The 24102-nt window shown below is 36.0% G+C and overlaps 1 protein-coding gene across 4 annotated transcripts in view; it reads right to left on the bottom strand.

The window, feature by feature from the left end:
* NFAT5 (nuclear factor of activated T cells 5) overlaps window positions 1–23501 on the bottom strand; it is a 122035-nt gene extending 98534 nt beyond the window's left edge. Inside the window, exons 1-2 of one of the 4 annotated variants that reach the window (XM_061138843.1) lie at window positions 23125–23501; window positions 21339–21392 (exon numbers count right to left, since the gene is read on the bottom strand). In XM_061138843.1, the coding sequence (XP_060994826.1) occupies window positions 21339–21392; window positions 23125–23197 (127 nt within the window). In that variant the 5' untranslated portion in view covers window positions 23198–23501. The other 3 variants (XM_061138842.1, XM_061138844.1, XM_061138846.1) reach the window with 3 other exon arrangements.
* Between the last annotated feature and the right edge of the window lie 601 nt (window positions 23502–24102).

Raw genomic sequence — 24102 nt, 5'->3', positions numbered from 1 at the left:
AGGCACAGAGAGATACAGAAACTTATTAAAAAAAATTTTTTTTAAACTTGACCAATTTAAATAAAATTCTGACTATGATTTGTTGTTTAAGGACTTCCTTGGCGGTCCAGTGGTTAAGACTCCACACTTTTACTGCAGGTGGCATGACTTGGATCCCTGGTGAGGGAACTAAGATACTGCACACTGCAGAAAGATTTGTTTAATGCATTTATTCATATTTAGTAAAGGTATACACATAATCTATAATATTCAAAACACACTGGTAATCTAAAACTAGTTTATTCATTTTGGACACTAATATAAGTAAAAAAATGTAGTTAAATCTGACATTCTCTCAAGTCTCCACAAAAAAATAAAATAATAATTTTTAATTTTAAAAATGTCTGCTAAATGCCGATTTCAGTGTTTAAGACTGACATCTGGAGTCACATATCCTGTGCAGCCTTCGCTGATCCTTTACAAACAGTGTTAAAGACTCCCTCTTCTCTACCTGCATAACACCCTTTATTTCTAATAAAGCACATAGTGCATTATTTTAAAGTTTGCTGATTTTATTTTCTCTCAACTGTGAACTTTGTAAGAGTGATTCCCTCTTATATTGTGTCCTTAGTCCAATACAAGAGCTATAGATGGCAAATATATGGGGAAAAAATGGAAATAGTGAGACTTTATGTTCTTGGGCTCCAAAATCACTACAGACGGTGACTGCAGCCATGAAATTAAAAGACACTTGCTCCTTGGAAGCAAACTATGACAAATCTAGACAGAGTATTAAAAAGCAGAGACATCACTTTGCTGACAAAGGCCTGTATAGTCAAATACTGTATTTCCAGTAGTCATGTATGGATGTGATAATTGGACCATAAAGAAGTCTGAGCGCCAAAGAACTGATACATTTGAATTGTGGTGCTAGACAAGACTCTTGACAGTCCCTTGGCCTGCAAGGACATCAAAAGGAAATCCATCCAGTCCATCCTAAAGGAGATCAATCCTGAATGTTCATTGGAAGCGCTGATGGTGAAGCTGAAGCTCCAATTCTTTGGCCACCTGATTAGAAGAGCCAACTCTTTGGTAAAGACCTTGACGCTGGGAAAGATTGAAGGCAAAAGGAGAAGGAGGGCAGCAAAGGATGAGAGGGTTAGATAACATCACTGACTCAATGGACATAAATTTGAGCAAACTCCAGGAGATGGTGAAGGACAGGGGAGCATGCTACATACAGTCCATGAGGTCACAGAGAGTCAGATACAACTGAGCAGTTAAACAACAACTAAGGGGAGGAAAGGCTAGAAAAAGATAGAGAACACAACTTGAAATTTATAGAATATTAAACATAAAATATGGCTCTCTAAACCACTTTAGAAGTTATTTTCTCCATATAACCTGAGACAAAGTAACTGTAAACAACAATTTTCTAATATTTACAAGCTGAAATTCAACTGAGTTTTATTTTAATGATACAAAGAAGAAATAATACTGTTCTGAATTATGAATCACCTCTCCTGAAAAACCCTGAGTTTCAGCTAATATGGTTTTCGTTTTTAAATAAATGCTCAAACCTAAAAATTATCTGGAAACCATTGTTATATATCATTGCCAATCATCTAAAGCAAGATTTGTCAATTTATTGGTTCATTCAGAATTATTTATTAATACTTAATCAGGATTAAGTCAGTTGGTATTTCAGTTCAGTTGCTCAGCCATGTTGGTATTTAGCACTCATTTAAATCTGTACTGAGAAGACTTACAAATGTCAAAGTAAGGAAGGCTCTTTAGAAACCCAGGGTGTCAAAGAATCACCTATGATGATAGATAAAATATACGGAAAAAGAATAGTGAAAAATAAAGTAACAAAGTATCAGAAAAGAAAACTTCCTGCTGAAGATAAGAAAGATCTGGAATTCAAGAGTCTTACCCTGAACATTCAAAGAAGTTATCTGAATCATCCTGAAGTTTCTATTCAATCGTAGTTGAATACTAAAATTAGAGATATTGCTTTTGTCTGTCTATTCCTAGCTGCTGCTGCTGCTGCTGCTAAGTCACTTCAGTCGTGCCCGACTCTGTGTAACCCCATAGACGGCAGCCCACCAGGCTCCCCCGTCCCTGGGATTCCCCAGGCAAGAACAGTGGAGTGGGTTGCCATTTCCTTCTCCAGTATTCCTAGCTATTTTAACTCAGAAAACTTCTTTACTTCCTTATTTTTACCAAATATTATCCCTTGAATTTTCACATTGAAGTTTTATCTACATTTAAGGATTTTTAGCAATCCAAATGTGGATTTGCTTATCTGTCCTAATACAGCACATCCACATCTGAATTGCTTAAATGGTACTTTTCTCACAGTATATCCCAACCGTCCCTTTATGAAGAGTTAAGTTTACTACAACCCATGGTCTCTTCCCTATGCAATTAACACACTAGTAGATGAACAATGTCCTGCTAAAAAGGAAGCAGGAAATCAAAGATGGAGCAGAGCATTACAGGGAGGGTCCTTCCCAGAGTAATGAAGGATCCTCCCTGTAACGCTCTACTCCATCTTTGGTTCCAGAACTAGACAGTGGTGAATGTTCAAACAGTTCTTAACGGAAGGCCTAGAACCTTGCTTTCCACCAAAATCTCTCTAATTTGACCTATCTAACAAATGGTTTCTCTCTCCTGGGCAACATTATAGGTTCCAATTTACAATGATTTTTTTCCAAAAGATCTTACTTTTCATAGTTCACTTTTTCTGTTTTATTCATAAAGTTTTGCTAAATTTCACTTTTAAATCTATTTTACTTGAGAGATTCCAACATACAGTTTATTTCTATATTGGCTGATAATTGATGTTCTAAAAAGGCCTAACAGTCAGTTCAAGAAATACTAGTATAAATGTATAGGAGAACAAAGCACATTAAATTTAAGAGAAAATGTACTTTGGATTTAGACATAAATAAGCAAGTATGATGAGAACACAATTACTCACTAGCTATCTTTCAGCTTTAAGTTACCTTTCTAATTTTAGAATTAGTGGCCATCTCCCTTCTGAAGTTTGCCACCTCAAGCAGCCCATCATAATTTCACCAAATGAGTAAAGCCAAGCCTGATTACAGACCTAATCTTACATATTCTTAGGAGTAGGTTGGTTTCTGTAATTAGGGGCAATATTAAGTTGGGGAATCTGTGATGAAATCAGTACTCAGTAAAAGCACTAGTCATTCTACAAAAATTACTGTAAATTATTTACACCTAACATATTATTTATTCATAAACCCTACTTGTACAGATTAATAAGCATTTACCAGTAAACTTACAAGTACTAGTCAAGATAAATTTAACTTCATTAAACTGAATCATATTTAAATTCTCTCATTTATTCTCAAACTTAAACTTGAGCTGTGGCAATAACTTAAGAGAACGTCCTTTTAAATAGAGAACATTTTAGTAGTCTGAGGACCAAAAGAAAATAAATTAAGCACTTTAATGCTTACACAAAACAAATACTGAACTACCCAACAATGCATTTTACCCAGGTCCTCTGATGAATACAATTACACCTTTATTAATATACCAGTATTTGAAAAAGAATAGGTACATGTATATGAATAACTGAGTCACTTTGCTGCACATCTGAAACTAACACATTGTTAATCAACTATACTCCAATATAAAATAAAAGTTAAAAAATAATAAAAAGATAAAAGATATCATTAACAAAATGAACAAAAACTAATAATCTAGCAGTACAGGGTCCTCATTATCCTCTACTAATGATTCATATAAATACAAAAAGAACACTTTTATAAGACTTAATAGGGTTTACAATTTCCATAAACAGTACAAAAAGGCCAGAAGATGAGGCCTCCGCACCCAGGTCAGAAGGTGTCCAGTATGCTACTGGGGAAGAGTGGAAGGCAATTACCAACAGATCCAGAATTACTAATAGCTCAAAGAATGAAGCGGCTGGGCCAAAGCAGAAATGACCCTCAGCTGTGGATGTGTCTGGTAATTAAAGTAAAGTTCAATGCTGTAAAGAACAATTTTGCATAGGAACCTGGAATGTTAGGTACATGAACCAAGATAGTGTAAAGTCAAGTGGGCCTTAGGAAGCATTACTACAAACAAAGCTAGTGGAGGTGACGAAATTCCAGCTGAGCTATTTCAAATCCTAAAAGATGATGCTATTAAAGTGCTGCATTCAATATGTCAACAAATTTGGAAAATTCAGCCGTGGCTGCAGGACTAGAAAAGGTCAGTTTTCACTCTAATTCTAAAGAAGGGTAGTGCCAAAGAAAGTTCAAATAACAGGACAATTGTGCTCACTCGCTCACTCTTCATGCTAGCAAGGTTATGCTCAAAATCCTTTAAACTAGGCAGGCTTCAGCAATATGTGAACCAAGGACTTCCAGATGTACAAGCTAAGTTTGGAAAAGGCAGAGGAAACACATCAAATTGCTAACATTCATTTGTTGGATCACAGAGAAAGTAGGGAATTCCAGAAAAACATCTAATCCTGCTTCATTGTCTATGTGAAAGACTTTGTGTGGATCACAACAAACTGTGGAAAATTCTTCAAGAGATGGGAATACCAGACCATCTTACCTGTCTCCTGAGAAACCTGAATGCGGGTCAAGAAGCAATAGTTAGAACCAGACATGGAACAACTGAATGATTCAAAACTGTGAAGGAGTACAACAAGGCTGTATATTATCACCCTGCTTATTTAACTTATACGCAGAGTTTATCATGCAAAATGCTGGGATGGATGAATCACAAGCTGGAATCAAGGTTGCTGGGAGAAATATAAAAAAAAAAGGTTGCTGGGAGAAATATCAACAACATCAGATATGCAGATGATACCACTCTAGTGGCAGAAAGTGAAGAGGAACTGAAGAGCCTTTTGAGGATGGTGAAAGAGGAAAGTGAAAAAGCTGGCTTAAAACTCAATATTCAAAAACTTATGATGATGGCATCTGGTCACATCACTTCATGACAAATACATGGGGAAAATGTGGAAACAGTGACAGACTCTATTTTCTTGGGCTCCAAAATCACCGTTTGGCCACAAAATTAAAAGATACTTGCTCCTTGGAAGGAAAGCTATGACAAATCTATACAGAGTATTAAAAAGCAGAGATATCACTTTGCTGACAAAGGCCTGTCTAGTCAAAGCTATGGTATTTCCAGTAGTCATGTACAGATGTGAGAACTGGACCATAAAGAAGGCTGAGCACCAAAGAATTGAAGCATTTGAAATGTGGTGCTGGACAAGACTCTTGAGAGTCCCTTGGACTTCAAGGAGATCAAACCAATCCATCCTAAAGGAAATCAACCCTGAATATTCACTGGAAGGACTGATGCTGAAGCTCCAATACTTTGACCACCTGATGGGAAGAGCCGACTCTTTATTTTTTTTTTTAATATTTATTTTTTTTCCCCATTTATTTTTTATTCATTGGGGGCTAATTACTTTACAATATTGTAGTGGTTTTTGCCATACATTGACATGAATCACCCATGGATTTACATGTGTTCCCCATCCTGATCCCCACTCCCGCCTCCCTCTCCATCCCATCCCTCTGGGTCTTCCCAATGCACCAGCCCTGAACATCCGTCTCGTGCATCCAACCTGGGCTGATGATCTGTTTCACCCTTGATAGTATACTTGTTTCAATGCTGTTCTCTCTGAACATCCCACCCTCGCCTTCTCCCAGAGTCTAAAAGTCTGTTCTGTACATCTGTGTCTCTTTTTCTATTCTGCATAAAGGGTTATCATTACCATCTTTTTAAATTCCATATATATGCATTAGTATACTGTATTGGTCTTTATCTTTCTGGCTTACTTCACTCTGTATAATGGGCTCCAGTTTCATCCATCTCATTAGAACTGATTCAAAGGAATTCTTTTTAATGGCTGAGTAATATTCCATGGTGTATATGTACCACAGCTTCCTTATCCATTTGTCTGCTGATGGGCAGCTAGGTTGCTTCCATGTCCTGGCTATTATAAACAGTGCTGTGATGAACATTGGGGTGCACATGTCTCTTTCAGATCTGGTTTCCTTGGTGTGTATGCCCAGGAGTGGGATTGCTGGGTCATATGGCAGTTCTATTTCCAGTTTTTTAAGAAATCTCCACACTGTTCTCCATAGTGGCTGTACTAGTTTGCGTTCCCAACAGTGTAAGAGGGTTCCCTTTTCTCCACACCCTCTCCAGCATTTATTGCTTGTAGACTTTTGGACAGCAGCCATCCTGACTGGCGTGCAATGGTACCTCACTGAGGTTTTGATTTGCATTTCTCTAATAATGAGTGATGTTGAGCATCTTTTCATGTGTTTGTTAGCCATCTGTATGTCTTCTTTGGAGAAATGTCTGTTTAGATCTTTGGCCCATTTTTTGATTGGGTCATTTATTTTTCTGGAATTGAGCTGCAGGAGTTGCTTGTATATTTTTGAGATTAATCCTTTGTCTGTTTCTTCATTTGCTATTATTTTCTCCCATTCTGAAGGCTGTCTTTTCACCTTGCTTATAGTTTCCTTTGTTGTGCAAAAGCTTTTAAGTTTCATTAGGTTCCATTTGTTTATTCTCGCTTTTATTTCCAATATTCTGGGAGGTGGGTCATAGAGGATCCTGTTGTGATTTATGTCGGAGAGTGTTTTGCCTATGTTCTCCTCTAGGAGTTTTATAGTTTCTGGTCTTACATTTAGATCTTTAATCCATTTTGAGTTTATTTTTGTGTATGGTGTTAGAAAGTGTTCTAGTTTCATTCTTTTACAAGTGGTTGACCAGTTTTCCCAGCACCACTTGTTAAAGAGGTTGTCTTTTTTCCATTGTATATCCTTGCCTCCTTTGTTGAAGATAAGATGTCCGTAGGTACGTGGATTTCTCTGGGCTTTCTATTCTGTTCCATTGATCTATATTTCTGTCTTTGTGCCAGTACCACACTGTCGTGATGACTGTGAGCCGACTCTTTAGAAAAGACCGTGACACTGGGAAAGATTGAAGGCAAAAGAAGAGGGCAGCAGAGGATGAGATGGTTAGACAGTATCACTGGCTGAATGGACATGAGTTTAAGCAAACTCCAGAAGATGGTGAAGGACAGGGAAGCCTGGGGTGCTGCAGTCCATGGGGTCACAAAGAGTAGAACACAACTTAGTGACTGAACAACAACCAAATAGCTTCCATAGTTATAGAAGCATATCTCACTTCATTTATGCAGTTTTTCTTCCTCCTAGCTCACTGTCACTATTGTGTGACATTTATTGGAAAACTGCAATCCTCATGCTACTATTAAATAGAAACATTTGCTTTCGAGAAATTACCAAAATGATTCAACTATGCATATTAATAGTCAAAAAAAATTTCCAATCTAAATGAGGTTAATCTACTTCATGAATTTTTCAACAATTCATCTGTAGTCTAATCGTGCTCATCAAAATTTTGTTTTTGATTATTGTAAAATGTTGCACACTCAGTATTATCCCATTTACATTTAAAGCACATTTAAATTATTCAGTCAGCTAATGTACAGTGTTACATGGGAAAATGAAACAGTCTCCCTTCCATGTGCCACCACACAATTACCTGTTTCATTAACTTTACCAAAATAAAAGTTACTATATCTCAGTCTTAAAATTACTTTTTTAAACATTTCATGTATGGGGTAAAATATACATAAAATGTACCTTTGTAACCATTTTTTAAGTCAACAATTCAATGGCATTAAGTTCATTCACAATGTTGTACAATAATCATCACTACTATTCATTTCTAGGACTTCTTTATCACCCCAAACATAAACTCTATATAAACCCATTAAAAAATAATTCATTGCCCTCTCCCCATAGTCCCTGGTGACCACCATCCTACCTTTTGTCTTTATTCTAGATACTCCAAGGAAACTGACAATATTTGTCCTTCCGTGTCTGGCTTATATCACTTAGCATATGTTTTCAAGGTTAATCCATGTTGTAAGATGATATCAGAATTTCATTCCTTTGTAAGAAGGAATAATATTCCACTGTTACATTTTAGTTATCCTTTCACCCGTTAATGGAAACTTAGCTTTCAGTACAGAGTTGTGCATCCATCATCACAATAAGTTTTAGAATATCTTTATCATTCTCCAAAGAAACTTCAAATGGTTTAACTATAATTCTCCATACCACTGTCCATCCCTAGGAACTACTAATCTACTTTCTGCCTCTCAAGATCTGCTTAGTCTGTAGATTTTATATAAATGGAATCATACAGTATGTGGTCCTTCATGACTGACTTCTTCCACTAAGCATATTTTCAAGACTCATCCATGTTGCAGCATGTATCAGTAATTGATTCCTTTGGCCAAATACTATTCCATTAAATTGACATACTACATTTTGTTTATCCATCTATTCATTAGTTAATGGACATTTGGGTTGTTTCCATACTTTGTCTATTATGAACAATGCTGCTAAGAGCATATATATACAAGATTTTATGTGTACAGATGTTTTCATTTCTCTTGGGTATGTATCTAGAAATGAGATTGCTGGATATGGTAACTCTGTGTTTAACTTTTTGAGGAACTATCAGATTATTTTCCAAAGTGGCTGTACTGTTTTATACTCTACCAGCAATATGTGAGCTTATTTCTCTACACACTTATCAACACTAATTTTACCTGACTTTTTGATTATAGCCATCTTAGTAGATCTGAAGTGGTATCTTACCGTGGTTTTGTTCTGCATTTCTGTAATGACTAATGATGTTGAAAATCTTTTCATGTGCTTATCAATTTACTATATTTTTATTAAATCAGTGCCTTCATTTTAAAACATTTATGTTTATCAATACTTATGAAAAATATATTAAAGTCAATATGCTCTTAAATATAACTTAAATAAATATGTTTAATAGCACGAGCAGTATTTTGCTATTAAACTAAATACACAGGAACAGTTAACCTCATCAATAAAATGTAGTTAGACTCTTCATACTGTGTTTCCTTATAGCAAATCACCTATGTATTTCTTTCATTTAACTAATATGTTTTTATTTAAATACCATCAATTCCTGTGCTCAAGAATGTCAGTCAGATGCAGCCACTAGGAAAACAGTACAAAGGTTCCCCCCAAAACTAAAAGTAGAATCATATGATCCAACAATCCACTTCTGGGTATTTACCTGAAGAAAACAAAACAACTATCTTGAAAAGGTATCTGCGTCCTCATTTTCACTGCAGCATTATTTACAACAGTCAAGACAAGGAAACAACCGAAGGGTCCATCGATAAGTGAATGGATAAACAAGATGTGATATATATACACACCTACACAGAGAAATATTACTCAGCCGTAAAAGAAGGAAATCTTGCCATTTAACAACGTGAATGGACCTTGAGGGCATTATGTTAAGTGAAATAAGTCAGACAGAAAGACAAGTATTGTATGATCTCACTTATATGAGCAATCAAAATTTTTTCTTAAAGACTGAACTCAAAGATATAGACTGGTGGTTTTGGGGGTGGGGGAGGGTGGGTGTTGTAAATGAAGTGGGTGAAGGTGGTCAAGTTTCAAGAGAACCTTCTTATTTGAGTATCCCGGATTTAGTGATCAAATCTACCTCCATTTTCATCTTAATTACCTAAACCTTTATCTTAACAGATTAAATAGCTCCAATTCTTTAAAGGCCTAGGCATCCTTCCACCTGTAATAATTTTAATTTAATTATTATTCCAATCAATGCTTTCTACATGGTTTATATAACTAGAGCACAATCCTCAGACTTCCAAGACCATTCCTTCCTTCTTTTTTGGATGTGGTATATTCACTCATTCACTCATTCATTCAAGCACCTTTCAGATATAAGGCACTTGTACCACATAAGAGAATGTGAGGTGTAGTCCTGTCCTTGAGAAACAAGGTATCAGTATAACTTCTTAAACAAAACTGGACTTTACTAAAAGCTCTTTATGGTTTATTGCAGCTTTAATTTCCATGGTTGATTCTAATATTGTACAGTCAGTTACCTTATTGTGGTTTGGGTTTCATTTCCTGATCACATGCATAAACTATTACTTTAGTACTAAAGCTCTCCTATGTTTTGAGAGGTCTTTCTTCAAATTATTTTCATAATTTTATTAAAAACAATGATTAAAAAGGATAAAATAGTTAAAAATAGATGCTTAAAAGATGCAAAATTTATATTCTGAAAACTATAAAACATTGTTGAAAGAAATGAAAGAAAACCTAAATAAAGGAAAACACATCCCATGTTCATAAAGACTGAATACTATTAATATGGTAATGCTCCTCAAACTGGCCTACAGATTCAGTGCAACCCCAATTAATATCACAGCTCACTTTTTTGCATAAATTGAGAAGTTGATTCTAAAATTCAAATGGAAATCAAGGGACCATGAATAGCCAAAACAATTTCATAAAAGAACAAGATTTAAAGACTCATTCTTCCTAATTTCAAAGCTACAGTAATCAAGACAGTGTGAGACTGACATAAGAATAAACATACAGATGAATAAAAAAGAACTGAGGATCCATATGCCTACAGTCAACTGATTTTCAACAAGGGTGCCAAGGCCATTCAATGGGAAACAGCAGCCTTTTCAACAAATAGTACTGGGGGCAACTGGATATCCACATGCAAATGCATGAAGCTGAATCCCTATTTCACACCATAGACAAAAACTAACTCAAAATGGATTGAAGACCTGAAGTTAAGAGCCAAAACTACAAAACTCTCAGAAGAAAACATAGGTGTAAATCTTTCTGACCTTGTATTAGGCAACAGTTTCATAAATATGACACAAAGCATAAGCAACAACAACAAAAACAGATAAAGTAGATGTCAACAAAATTAAAAAGATTTGTGCATCAAAAGCCTACCAAGAAAGTGAAAAGACAATTCACAGAACAGGAGAAAATTTTGGTTAAATCATTTATCTAATAAGGGACTTGTAAAAAGAATATAACAAGAGCTCCTACAATTAAACGACGAAAAGACAAACAGTTCAGTTTTAAATGAGCAAAGCCTTGAATTAATATTTCTCCAAAGATATTAATGGCAAATAAACACATGAAAAGATATTCAACATCATTAGTCATCAGGTAAATATAAATCAAAACCCCAGGAGACTGCTTCCTACCCACTAGAGATAGCTATAATCAAAAAGACAACAGTAAGAATGACAACAATGTGGAGAAATCAGAACCCTCCTATACTGCTGCTGAAAATGTAAAAAGGTACAGCTATTGTAGAAAGCAGTTTCGCAGTTCCTCAAAAAGATAAAAGAGTTACCATATGACCCACCATTTGCACTGGCCTAACCCAAGAGAGAAGGAAATGGCAATCCACTCCAGTGTTCTTGCCTGGAGAATCCCAGGGACAGGGGAGCCTGGTGGGCTGCTGTCTACGGGGTCGCACAGAGTTGGACACGACTGAAGCGACTTAGTAGCAGCAGCAGTAGCAACCCAAGAGAAATGAAAGCATCCACACACACAAAAACTTATACATAAACATTCAGAATAGCCAAAACCACCCAAATATCCATCAACTAATAAATGAATGGATAAACAAAAAGTATGTATCCATTTAATGGAATATTATCCATCCATAAAAAGAAATGAATTACTGTACAAGCTACAACATGAATGAACCTTGAAAACATTATAAGTGAAACAAGGAAGTCACAAAAGACCACATATTATATGATTTGTTTTATATGAAGTGTCTAGAATAGGCAAATTCATAGAGACAAAAAAGCAGATGAGTAGCTACCAGGGGCTGGGGGTGGGGAAGGGAATGGTGAATGACTGCTAAATGAGTAAGGGGTTTCTGCTTGGGGTGATGAAAATGTTCTGGAATTATATAATGGTGCTGGTTGCACAACACTATGAATGGACTAAAACTCACTGAATTATACATTTTATTTTATTTTTGAATTATACATTTTAAAACTATTAAAATGATAAACTTTATGCTCTATGAATTTCATCACAATTAAAACAAAAAGATAATCAGGAACCAGGTAGGTCTTTAAGAATTTGGATTTCATCCTAAAGCCCATGGGCACCATTATAGGATTTTTTTAAGCAAACAATATGATTAAATTTATATTTTAGGAAGATAAATCCTGCAAGACATACTGCTGTGCATGTCTAAGCTTCAGCATATAAATTTAACAACATCTGATTTGGGTGTTCAGAAGCTTATGCATCATAATAAAACCCTGTTTCCTTACTGTATCTTGAGTAAGTATGTTTGCCAAATAACTTATCTCTACATATGAATTTTATTTAATAAATATTTATATAGTGCTTACTACATAGCAATCACTATTTCAAGCTCTTTAGAAATACTAACAAATATCCAATCCAATCCTCATAACAAATATATGAATCTATTAACTCCACTTTATAGAAAAACTAACTAGAAAGGTTAAATAACTTGCCTAAAATTACATAGCTATTAAGTAATATGTTTTTGAAATTGTGTTTTTATTCACAATTCAGTTAAGTAAGTAGGACTTTGATTTACTTATTATCATCCCTACCACTTTTAATTTATCATGAATTTATTAAAAAAAAAATTTATCATGAATTTATTAGAAAATCACTTCATATTCTTCGATTTCAACTCTTCTTTTTATTTGTTCTCAATTCAGGATGCAGTAATTTTTTTTTTCCTATGCAGAATTTACAGTGTTATCCACTCTTGTGAAATTTGGGAAACATTCTAAAAAAAGTCATTTTTTAGTTTTTATTTACTATATTTTACACTATAAACATGTTATTTATGCTTACTATAACAGAGAAGTAATTTGGTTAACGTTCTTCAATAACTTCATTATCCAGGTTTTTTTTTTTTTTAAAGCAATAAAGAGTTTTTAAAGGAATTAAGTGGTGATTTTATCCAAGGCATATTATTCAATTATTATATATAAATTTTCACTCTATACACAATATCATAAGCAAAAGTAAACTAAGAAAACGAAAAGTTCTTCAAAAATAATTATAAAATTATATTTCCCATTCATTTACTTTACATCACCTAAAGTCTAGACTAGAATATAACCTAGCAATAAAAATGAAAAAGAATATAGGAAACAGTTTTGGAGTTCACAATACAATTTTATAAAACCTTATTCAAGTAAACTTTTAATTTATAGTGTTTCTCAAGTACTTATAACTGCCCATCATCTAGGTACTTATAAATTGAGCATTTATACTTGTGAACTTTCATTTATTATCATTAGTTATAATTTACAGGAGTATTTTTTTAAGTAGAAATCTTCCTTTCAGAATTTAAACCCAACAAGCAAGTTGTTACTTAAAAACTGGAAAAAAACAGTAACAGTAACAAACTCGCTAAGACTTTTAACTACAAATCAACAGTGAAGGATAGCTGCTTGTTAAGACTATGTTTGGATTTTTTACTGCTATCAGACACTTTTAAATACAAGATTTTAATTGACTCCCCTAGAAAATTGTAATGAATACTTTATTTTTATTTTTTAATTTATTTTTAATTGAAGGATAACTGCTTTACAGTATTGCTATAATGAAAACTTTAATTCAAGCAAATAGTTAAGGTTAATCACCTTCATCACCTTCATCAACAAACATTTAATTGTTCTGTTACACTGTTTAACAAAAGCATTTTAATGTCTAATGTTCAAACTAGTAGTATAATACGACTACTGGGCAAACATGAATTTTACTCAAAATTACTATTTATAATACACAATCAAGCACAAGATAGTACTCACATGGGACAGAAAACTCAGTTTATGATCAGTATAAATATGTACATACCCTCTACATATTCTTCAACTCTATAACCTTCTGAAGACTTAGATGGTTTCAAAAAGAAAGTTTAAAGTTTTAAACCTCAATTTACAGTTATTATGTAGGGGGACAAATAACACTCAGATACACTCTACACAAAAGCTTTTTCCTATTAACAAACAGGAACTTCATATTAACTTCATCCTCCACTCTAGATTGAATTATAAAACCCTTTAAAACTCTGTTATCACTGTTATTTACATACAATCTCTGTTACTAAACTATAAGCAATACGTGGCCAGGATACATGGGAATAAATTCACTTTGAGTGAATGAATAATAATGATATTACTATAATAATATAACAATAATATGGCTACATAACCTATAACCCTGCACCTAGGCATAAAAAAATTATCTCTAAAATAAACTACACTTGGCTACATTCAGAATACAGAAATAAAAAATGCCTTACTAACTTTATGTCCTTTAAAAAACTCATTTTCCTTTTTAGAAGGTTATGGTGGTTGAACAACAAAATTAAAGAGAAGAGTACACACTGTATACTGTAAACAGAGTGTGTACTGTATAAATCCATTTATACGAAATTCTAAAAAAGGCAAAACTAATCTATGGTAAGGAAAAATAGATCAGTAGTTGCCTGAGGGGCTGGAGTGAGCAGAACTGACTATAAAGAGTAGAGGTAGCTTTATGGGATGACTATAGCCTGTTAGGATGTTCTATAGCCTGTCTATAGTGGTTACACAATGTATATACTTGTTAAAAACTCAAGGAACACTTAAAATGTGTGTACCTGTAAAACTCAAAGAACACTTAAAATGGGTATACCTGTGTACCTCTATAAAGATGGTCTGTTTTTGTTAAAAGAGAGGAAAGAAAGGATACAAAAAGTAACAGCGGAACCAACAAGCAAAATGTAGAGAGAACCATGAGAAAATGGGGATATGGGTAAAATGGGAAGACTGGGGGGAAAAGAGAACGAGACAGTGGAAAGAAGAACCAAACTAAATTTAATAGGGCCTTTTGCAAAATATCACTATTTTTTTCAAAATCCTCTAACATTATTTCAGTTATTCTTCCTCACAACTCATAGGTAAGCAAGTCTGATGATAATGTCCCTGCTGGAGAAAAGGACCACTTATACGATTATCCACGTGGTCTAAAGGCTTAATCAAAATTAATATCCAGATTTTCTACTGCCTAACAATTTTCAGCAAGCTCAGAAACTAACACCAACCACAGCAAGAAACAGAACTAACTCCCAATACTCTATGAGTACTGCTTTTTCTATTGCTCATTTCTTCTTGGGTTTAGTTAGGCTCTGAAACATACCAGCAGAAACAGGGTGCAGGGACTTCTAAGCTTCTGTAAAACTACTGCCAAAGAAATGCAGAGACCAACGGCATCCTCCATTTTTAAAGCAGTTCTCCTTAGGTGGTGGCTTGCTTACTCCTCCCCTTTCTTTTCACTTCTGAGCACCATCATCAGTCAAAACAAAGGTTCAAACAGCAGTGTGCTTCAGATAAATCTTAAAGACACCCACCAAAGTCACGCATTGATTTGCTAATTTTGAGTGTTAAAATATTCCTCAAAAGGGTCATCATCATCATCTTTACTGATTTTTATGTGTGGCTTATAGAATTTCTCCCATTATTTTATGGGAACTGTTAAGCTAAAGAAATCTACACAATGTATTCTTTTTACACCATTTGAACAGTGGTATAATCTTATTAGGGCCTGAAGTATAAATGCCAATTACCAAATATTTGTACTGTTAAGAGAATAAGTAAAAACTCAAAACTCTGGAGTAAAAATAGTCAAGTTTCAAATTCCAGCCTCCTCCACTAGCTAGCTATGTGACCTTAGAAAATCAGTGAATCCGTCTAACAGTTTCCTCATTGATGAAAAGGGATACTCTCAGGATTTTTCTGAGGATTAAATGTGGAAAATATCTGTAAAAGCTGATAAACACAAATTGCTCAAAAAATGCTTTCAATCATTACTAACATTGAATTAACTCTTTCTTCTCTTTACCAACATTGTTTCTTCTAACATGTCCTACAAAGATGGCTTTACGTAGATTTTTTTTTAAACTAAAACTAAATTTGTAAAGAGTAATCAACAAATTGGCTCACTATTTATTAGTAACTTTTCTGTTCTTGTCTCATTTTAAAAACCAAGTACCAAATTTACTAAAGGACTAATAACATTTCTGAATGGGAAAGACAGGATAAGGATTCATGGCTGGCCTGCAGTAATAATCATTACCGACTTAAGCAACTAAACAACTTGTCAAGCAAATATTAAAAATAAAAGAGGAAAAAATATATTTTAATAGTTATTAAGAATAAACATAAGTAACTGAAAAATCTCATGCATCGCATCTTTAGTTTAAACCAAAAATATATTCTTCATTACAACATCAGGTTTTATTTATACTTGGAAGCTGAAATCATTATCTATAGTTAATCCATAAAGATGATTTCTACCTTTTCATTCAAGTACATGTTTATAATTAGTGTATTATACTTCATTAGTTTTTTTAATCTTGATTTTTATTAAGACAACAGGAAATATAAGACACATGAATCTCTTACACGTAACTTGAAGTAAAATCTTAATAACAAGAAAAGAGTATAATAAGCAACATTACTATTGAAGAACATCTTTTACCTCTCTAAAGTTAACAGAATTATCCTCTATCACTATATAATCAGGCCCAACTGATGGCTCAGATTAATTTGATCTTTATTTTTTCTAATTACATGTTATCCTTAATAGAAAACAATCTAATGAGTCAACTTTTTCTAATAAAAAGTGGCTATTTATATAATTATCGATCACAAAAAGAAATGTCTTTCTGTACTTTCATTTTCAAGTTTTAGGGAACTCCTGGAATAAATACAGTAGAGTCAAGAGTGAATTAAGAGCAGACCAAGAACCATCTGATTAATATGTATTTCTATCCTTTCACTGTAATAAGTAACTGAATTCAAGTACTGAATAAAAATTAAAATTAAAAAAATGAGAAACAGAATTTAGGTAGGTAGAGACAAAAAACAAATGAAAGGAAATCAGAGAGATGGATCCTAGAAACAAAAAGTTGGCATGAACTAGGTATAATTTTGTTATGTTTAAAATTCCTTTTTATAATTATTTCCATAATAATATTTTTAGTTTGTTAGGTATAAAAAATAGAGATTAATAGATTCTAAACCAGAAAAGGATTCAATAGAGTACTTTCAACATTAAATATTTCCAAAAAGTCCTTTCCAGTAAGTTATCTTAATACACATCATCATGTATGGCCTAACTATCTTATGAACACAAGCCCTAGGAAAAAAATAAACCAGATTTAAAGGTAATTAAATATCCCAGTAATATTCCATTAAAATCTGTTTAAAAAAAAAAAAAAAACCTGCTACTATTTTTAGGATTTTCAATTTTGAACTATAAAGTAAAATTACTGCATGGTACAATATCTAATAGATTTAGAGTAATGGCTTTTTTTTTTTAAGTAGATTATTTTTCCCTAACTTATTACAATATTTCATCTTTTCTTTTAAAAATCTTCCAGTCTTAAATGTTTAAGTCGTATCAGGGTTACATCATATTGGTGTTTAGCTCTTATCTAACCAGTTCTTTAATTTGATTCATATGTAATTTCTTGACTCATACTTTTAAAAGTATTTTAATGTAATCTCTTAACTCATACTTTTTGAAGAATTTTAAAATTTTAATCCCCTGTTTTTATTACTCTATTTTTTCTAATTTGCTTATATTATTTTCCCTGTTTTATCTGATTTTCTACCAACTTATATTACATCTCTATAGGTATGACCTAGAATGACCTCTTATTGCTTATTTTTGTATGTCAGTTTTTACATAGCAAACTATATATGCCAAAATAAACATTTTTTTAATATAGAAAGTGTTAAGAAATGGTACCTTTTTTTGAACATTTTTTTCCAGGCACAACAAAGAATCCTAGCCTTAAAGTCTGAACGCTGTTAAGTGTAAACCACTTTATTTTTTAAAAAATATATACAAACTACCTTCTTTAAAGAAGGTAGGGAAAATGCAAAAATAGAATCAAAAGGTAAAAATCTGCAGAATATACTTTTGTCCAGGACTTTTTTTATGCAAACTATTTTTGATGTAATTACAACAATGTCTTTTATTTACTTATTTTATTAAGAGTTTCACATGTAACTATGGGGTCATCAGAAACATTATTTTAATGGCTATGAATCATTATATTAACTAGCTAGACGGTTTTCCTACTGTTGGGTAACCACTACATTAAAACAGCAGTAGCAGAACTATGTAGGGTGACAGATGTTAACCAGACTTATGGCGATCACTTCCCAATATATATAAATATCAAATCTTTGTTGTCAACTTGAAACTAATATATGTCAACTATATCTCAAGTAAAAAAAGCAAAACCTAATTTCCTGTTCTTAAAAAGGAGGGGACAGAGCAGAAAGGTCCACAACTGATATGTAAGATAAATGCAAACAAACTGAATAGTAAAGAGATTTTGAAACTATTTTTAAAGCTAAAAACTCAACTGTAGGTTTTCCAACTTTTGTTTCAAATCCCCCGCACCCCGCAAAAAACTTTTAATTTGTAAAACCTACGTTCTTTAAAAAGCTTAACAAATTGTATGATAACAACTAAATTCCCTAACTCTGGGCTGTGCACACGTGTTTAGTTGCTAAGACATGTCAAGATTCTTGAGACCCAGTGGACTGTAGCCCACCAGGTTCCTCTGTCCATGGGATTTCCCAGGCAAGAATGCTGGAGTGGTTGCCATCTCCTCCTCCAGGGGATCTTTCTGAGTCTCCTGCACTGGCAAGCGGATTCTTTACCACTGAGCCACCTGGGAAACCCCACTCAGGACTGATTTTTTTAGTTATCAGATGGAAATCTGGACTAGTGACATAAGCATACAATAAATATTACTAGACAATACTTCATATTATATATCATAGCAAGTCAGTAGAGTTTAGTACTTTAGTACAGCACAGACTCTAAAGTGAGACTACTTGGTTTGGAATCTTGTCTCTACAACTTATCAGCTGTGTGACTCTCTATATAAGTTACTGAAACTCCCTATGCCTCCTTAGCTTCCTCATCTGTGAAATGGTGTAATAATAATGATCTCAAATAGTTGTTACGAGAATTGAGTTATTTGTAAAGTTCCTGGCACACAGTAAAAGCTATGCAGATGACTGTTTAAATTTTTAAAATTTAAGTAACATTTACTGTGTTTACTATGTGCCAGGTTAAATGCTTTATATGAATTTGCCTTAAATAATCTTAACAACACCTATGAAGATACTGTTATTGTCCCCATTTAAAAAACCGAGAAAACTGAAGCACAGAAAGACTAAATGACTAAGCTGAGATCTACACAAATGTCGAACAAGGATCTGAACCTAAGTCTGACCACATAACCTACAAATCTAGCATAGATTTTCTTATACACTTGAAGCAGTAGCCTCCTGCTATATTGTATCTTGTTGAAATAAATTAGATTATGTATTTCATGGAATAAAAGAGTATTTTAAGAAGTAATATAAGAAATATCACTCTAATACAGAGGTATTTATACATGAAATGATTATGATGTCTGATACTTGCTTTAATACAGCTTGAGGGAGGAGAAAGGATTAAGAAGAGTAGACATACTTTGATAATTGTTAAAGTCTGGTCATGGGTCTATGTGGCTTCATCATTTTATTCTCTCTACTTTTGTACATTCTTTAAAACTTCCATAATAAAAGGTTGAAAATAGAATAGGGTGCATAGATTAAACTCTTTTATCACACAAGCAAACAACTTCCTTTTGATACTTTGTATCAAAGATATAAAAGGATACGACAAACTTGATACTTAACACATTTTACAATTTATATATAATCTGTAAAGGGTGATCTTACTTTAAATAAGTGAATATCCTCTCAACCAAAATGAAAAATTAGTAAAAGCATTTTGGTTAAACATATAAATATACATATTAAATTGCTGTTTGCATTTCAAAACATTTGCTTAAGTAATTAACATGCTTTTTTTTTCTTTTCTTTCTCCTGCCTGATATCTCCACAATTATAACATTCTGATTTGTTGCCCATATTTATACAGGCAAATATGACTTCACAACATGGTCACAAATTGAACATTACAAATAAAAACAACAAATATGCTTCACTAAGACACACTTCAGAAATTCCTTGCCTCAAATTGTAGTTGATTTTTATACTAATATATATCTATGGACTTTTTATAAATATAAATATAATAACTAATTCATTTGAGAACATTTTATATGTTTTAAATTAGTTAAGACAACTTGGCTGATACCTAAGGAACAAATATACAACATTAAGCCAGACACTATATTAAGCACTTTCATACACATTAGCTCACTAAATTTAAGAGATTATATACATTTTAATAAAAGAATATTAAGATTTAGAGAAAATCACTTGCCCAAGGTCACAGCGCTAATAAGTAGCTAAATGGTATTCAAATTGAAGCTTACATACAAAACCCACCTTTCCCTTGCTATATATACCAGGCTACCATATGGGAGGCAAAAATCTACACTCAAGTCAAACTTAAATATTTAGGGCCTTTTTTAAGTGGACCATAAAATGCTTAAGTTATGGGTTACATATATATTACAGTGGCAGCTTGGTTTTGGGTAAAAAGTACCAACTACAACACAAAAGCACTGTTTACTTTGCTACTGTATGACTCTCTCCCCTCCCCAAGTCTCTTAATTTCAACCTCAGGTTACTCATCATAAGGAAGTTAATGTCCTTGCAGTCCAATTCCCAGGACTATAAAATTCAAAAATGACATATGTGAAATCACTTCAAAAACTACAAAAACAAAACAAATAGTCCTTTTTTTTTGGTTTTAGAACGCTTAAGGCAACACAGAATAAAGTTTTCTAAAGTAATTGTCAGCCATTTGCTCTACAGTCTATTAACATTTCCAGAACTTTCTAAAACCCTTTTTCCTAAGCATAACTCAATCATTATCTCTATTACTTGGCTTTTCTCATCCTTAAAAATGATGCAACAGTAATAACATCACTGCTTTTGTAATAAATAATTAATATGCCATTCCGAAATGCTCAGCCTATAGAAGTTCTAAATTTTGACTTTTCAAACTAAACATGTGTTCGGTGTCACTCTTAGTTATCTTCATTATCTTACTTAATGTTAGAGCCTTTTCACATTCAGTTTGCTTTGTAAAAAACTTGAATCAAGATACAGAATTCTAAAGTAGAACACCCAACACATAATTTTTAAGTTTTGTGGGTTTTTTCCCCAAAGCTTCTCAAAACAGATACAATAGCTAAGGACATCAAACACAGCAATAAAATCCACTAAAACATTCAGCTGCTCTAAAAGAAGGATCAGGCTCCTCAGGAGTAAACTACATTGTATGAGTTTGCAAAGTTTCTCATTTAAACTCCATTTTAGAGAAAGCCTTTGCATACTCACACAATATGCTTTAAAATGGCACTTTGCTGACCTTCCAATAGTCCAGCTCTATGAAAATTCTGTGATGGGTGTAACTTCAGAGAATCTGAAAAACACAAAAAGCATTAAGTACTTTTTATGCTGAATGACTAAAAAAAAAGCCAAGGATAGCATACATCTCTTATATAATTGTCACGTATTTTTAAGAGCTAAAGTCTGTATTTGTGAATGTATTCTCTGCACAGGAAGGCTGGATTGCCTCTACACTGGTCTTCACGCTAAACTGAGATTTTCATAAAGCATTTGTTTCATGGAAAATTATCTGATGATTACTGCACAAATGGTGTTAATGTCTTGACTATTTTTAACACCCAATTGTATCACATTAGCCCTCCTCTAAGGATCACCTCTAGATACCGTCTCTTCATGACACTCAAAATTATAATATTTTCAAGCTACTTCAGGTAATGTTGCCCGAAAAACATCCTACAGGATGGTGATTGCCAACTAAAGTCATCAGAGCAACAACAAGACAATGGCTACAGTCACTAAGTAGGACTCTACAAACGTCAGTCTATAAAGCTCAGTACCTCTCAGAGTAAACCATCGCACTCGGCTTCACTTAAGCGATTTAGATACAAGAAGGTGAGGCTGAAGCCGCCTTTTTTGGAGGAGGTGGGATCAGCGGGTGGATACATCAAACCCAAAACTGAAGAAACCCTGAATTTCTCAGTGAAGAGGTCCACACTGGTAAACATTTTTTTTTAAATACATCAAAACAAATAGCTAATAGCCCGATAATACCTTTTAGCCCTTCTCAATGTTTTAAAAAGTGGTGAAGAGTGCAGTGAGAGAATTTTGGTTCGATGGCCCTTGCACAAGGAACCTGTTCTAACACATTCTTGTGTCCAGTATAGGAATTTAACCCCAGTAGAGATCAGCTCAAGTGTTAATATTTTATATCCCGGGAATCCCCTCCAAGCCTTAGCCAACAGAGGTTTAAAACTGGAAACTCTGTCCAATGCCCCCTCCCTGCAACAAGCCTCAGAACGTTAACGAAAGAGAAAATTCTCAAAGGACAGCGTCTGTGCCCTGAGCTTGTACCCCCTGGGGCAGGAGAGGAATAAATAATGCAGAGAGAGCACCCATTTCTTTGTAAAACAGAGGGAGAAGTAAGTAATTAGAATGCCCCAGAGGTGGAAAGGGAGAAAAAAGAAAAGAAAAGAAAATTCGGGCTCTTTCCAGCAATAAGATGACGAGGAAAGAAGGACGCCTGGTCGAGGGGGGCCGTCCCAACAAGGGGAGGGAGTGGACTAGGCCGGAGAGAGGGGGGGAGAACCACGGCGCACAAACAACCTGGAGGGGGAGAAAAATGGTGATCCTGAACCCAGAACCAGCTTCAGGCTACACTCCCCCTTTGGGGGCAACTTTGCTGGGGAGGGTGGTTCTACTAAGAAGAGCCACGGCGCCCGGATCGCGGCGGCTCCAGCGCGGGGCCCAGTCCTGGGTGATCCCCAACCCGGGGAGGCCGGGGCCGGACCGCTCGGGGAGAGGGGAGAGGCCCGTCACCGAGGGGCGCTCAGAGCCACCGGGGGCCGCAGAGACCCGGGGGCCGACGGCATTTGGGCCCCGGGCGGCGGGCGGCTCCGCGGGGGAGGGGCCGCCACTCCTCTCGGGCCCCTTCCACCACCACCCCCAGCCCCTCGGCCTCCCCTCACCACGCACCCCAAGGCAGGCCATCCCGGCGCAGGCTCGGCCGCCCCCCGACCGGGCCGCCTTCGGCCCCCCCGGGTCGGGCCTCCTCGCTCCCCCGCACCCCAGCCCCCAGCCTGACTCACCTCGAGAGTAGAGGGACTTGGGCGACTCCAGGTCTAGATCCGCGCTGAGCAATGAGATGAAGTCCGAGGGCATCGCAACTCGACCCAGCCCGGCCCGAGGGCAGCGGGAGGGGCGCGCGGCGGTGGCGGCGGCACCTCCTCTCCGGGACCGCGGGCACCGAACCGGGGGCGGCAGGCGAGGGCGGCTGCCGTGCCTCCTCCTCGAGGGCAGGGACTTCCACCGAGCCGACAGACCGAGGAAACAGCGGCGCGGAGGACGGGGAGCTCCACGGGGGCTAATTCCCGGCGAGCCAGGAGGGGGGTTCAGGGCCGGGGAAAGGGAGGGGGAGAGCCAACGGGTCCGTTTCGTGCTTCTCCTCAGCGAAAACTGACGGTCGCCGCCACCGCCGCCGCCGCTGACAGGAATCTGAGCCCCGCCCCCCGCGAGGCACTGCGCAGGCGCGGAGGGGGGCGCCCCAGAGCTGGGAATAGCCCAGGCGACTGCCGGAGGGCGGGGAGGCGCGCCACGGAACAGCGTCAACAAGGGCTCCGCTTCCTGCAGCCGCGGCCCGGGGCTGCTGTTCCCGAGCTGGGAAACGGCCCCGCCTGTCGAGAGGGAGGGAGGGAGGCTGGGAGGTGTCCGCGCCTGGGGCCCCGGGGAGGGAAAAGGTATTTGCACCGACCTGATGGCGACAAGCCGGAGGCGGCTGGCCCAGCTCCGAGCGGAGCGCAGAAGGACACAGACCTAGGGGTGCCGAGGTGTCTCCGGGAAGAGGGGAGAGGCCCCCCTCCCCCAGAGCCGGGACATCCCGAGCGGGCAGGCGTGGGGTTTCAGAGGGGAATGGAGTCGCGTCCCTTGGAGTTACCACTCCTTTGGGGTTTTCATAGCAATGTCTGAATTGAGTTGGCCAAAGGACTATCAAACTCATTTCTTAATTAGGAAATGGCAGACCATATCCTGAAAACCTCGAGTTATTGGTTGTTTTTAAATTAAAGTAC

The sequence above is a fragment of the Dama dama genome, chromosome 4 (genome assembly GCF_033118175.1).
Source record: "Dama dama isolate Ldn47 chromosome 4, ASM3311817v1, whole genome shotgun sequence".
Classification (NCBI taxonomy): domain Eukaryota; kingdom Metazoa; phylum Chordata; class Mammalia; order Artiodactyla; family Cervidae; genus Dama; species Dama dama.
The sequence above is the reverse complement of the archived record's forward strand: the minus strand, read 5'-3'. Positions and strand labels throughout refer to the sequence as shown.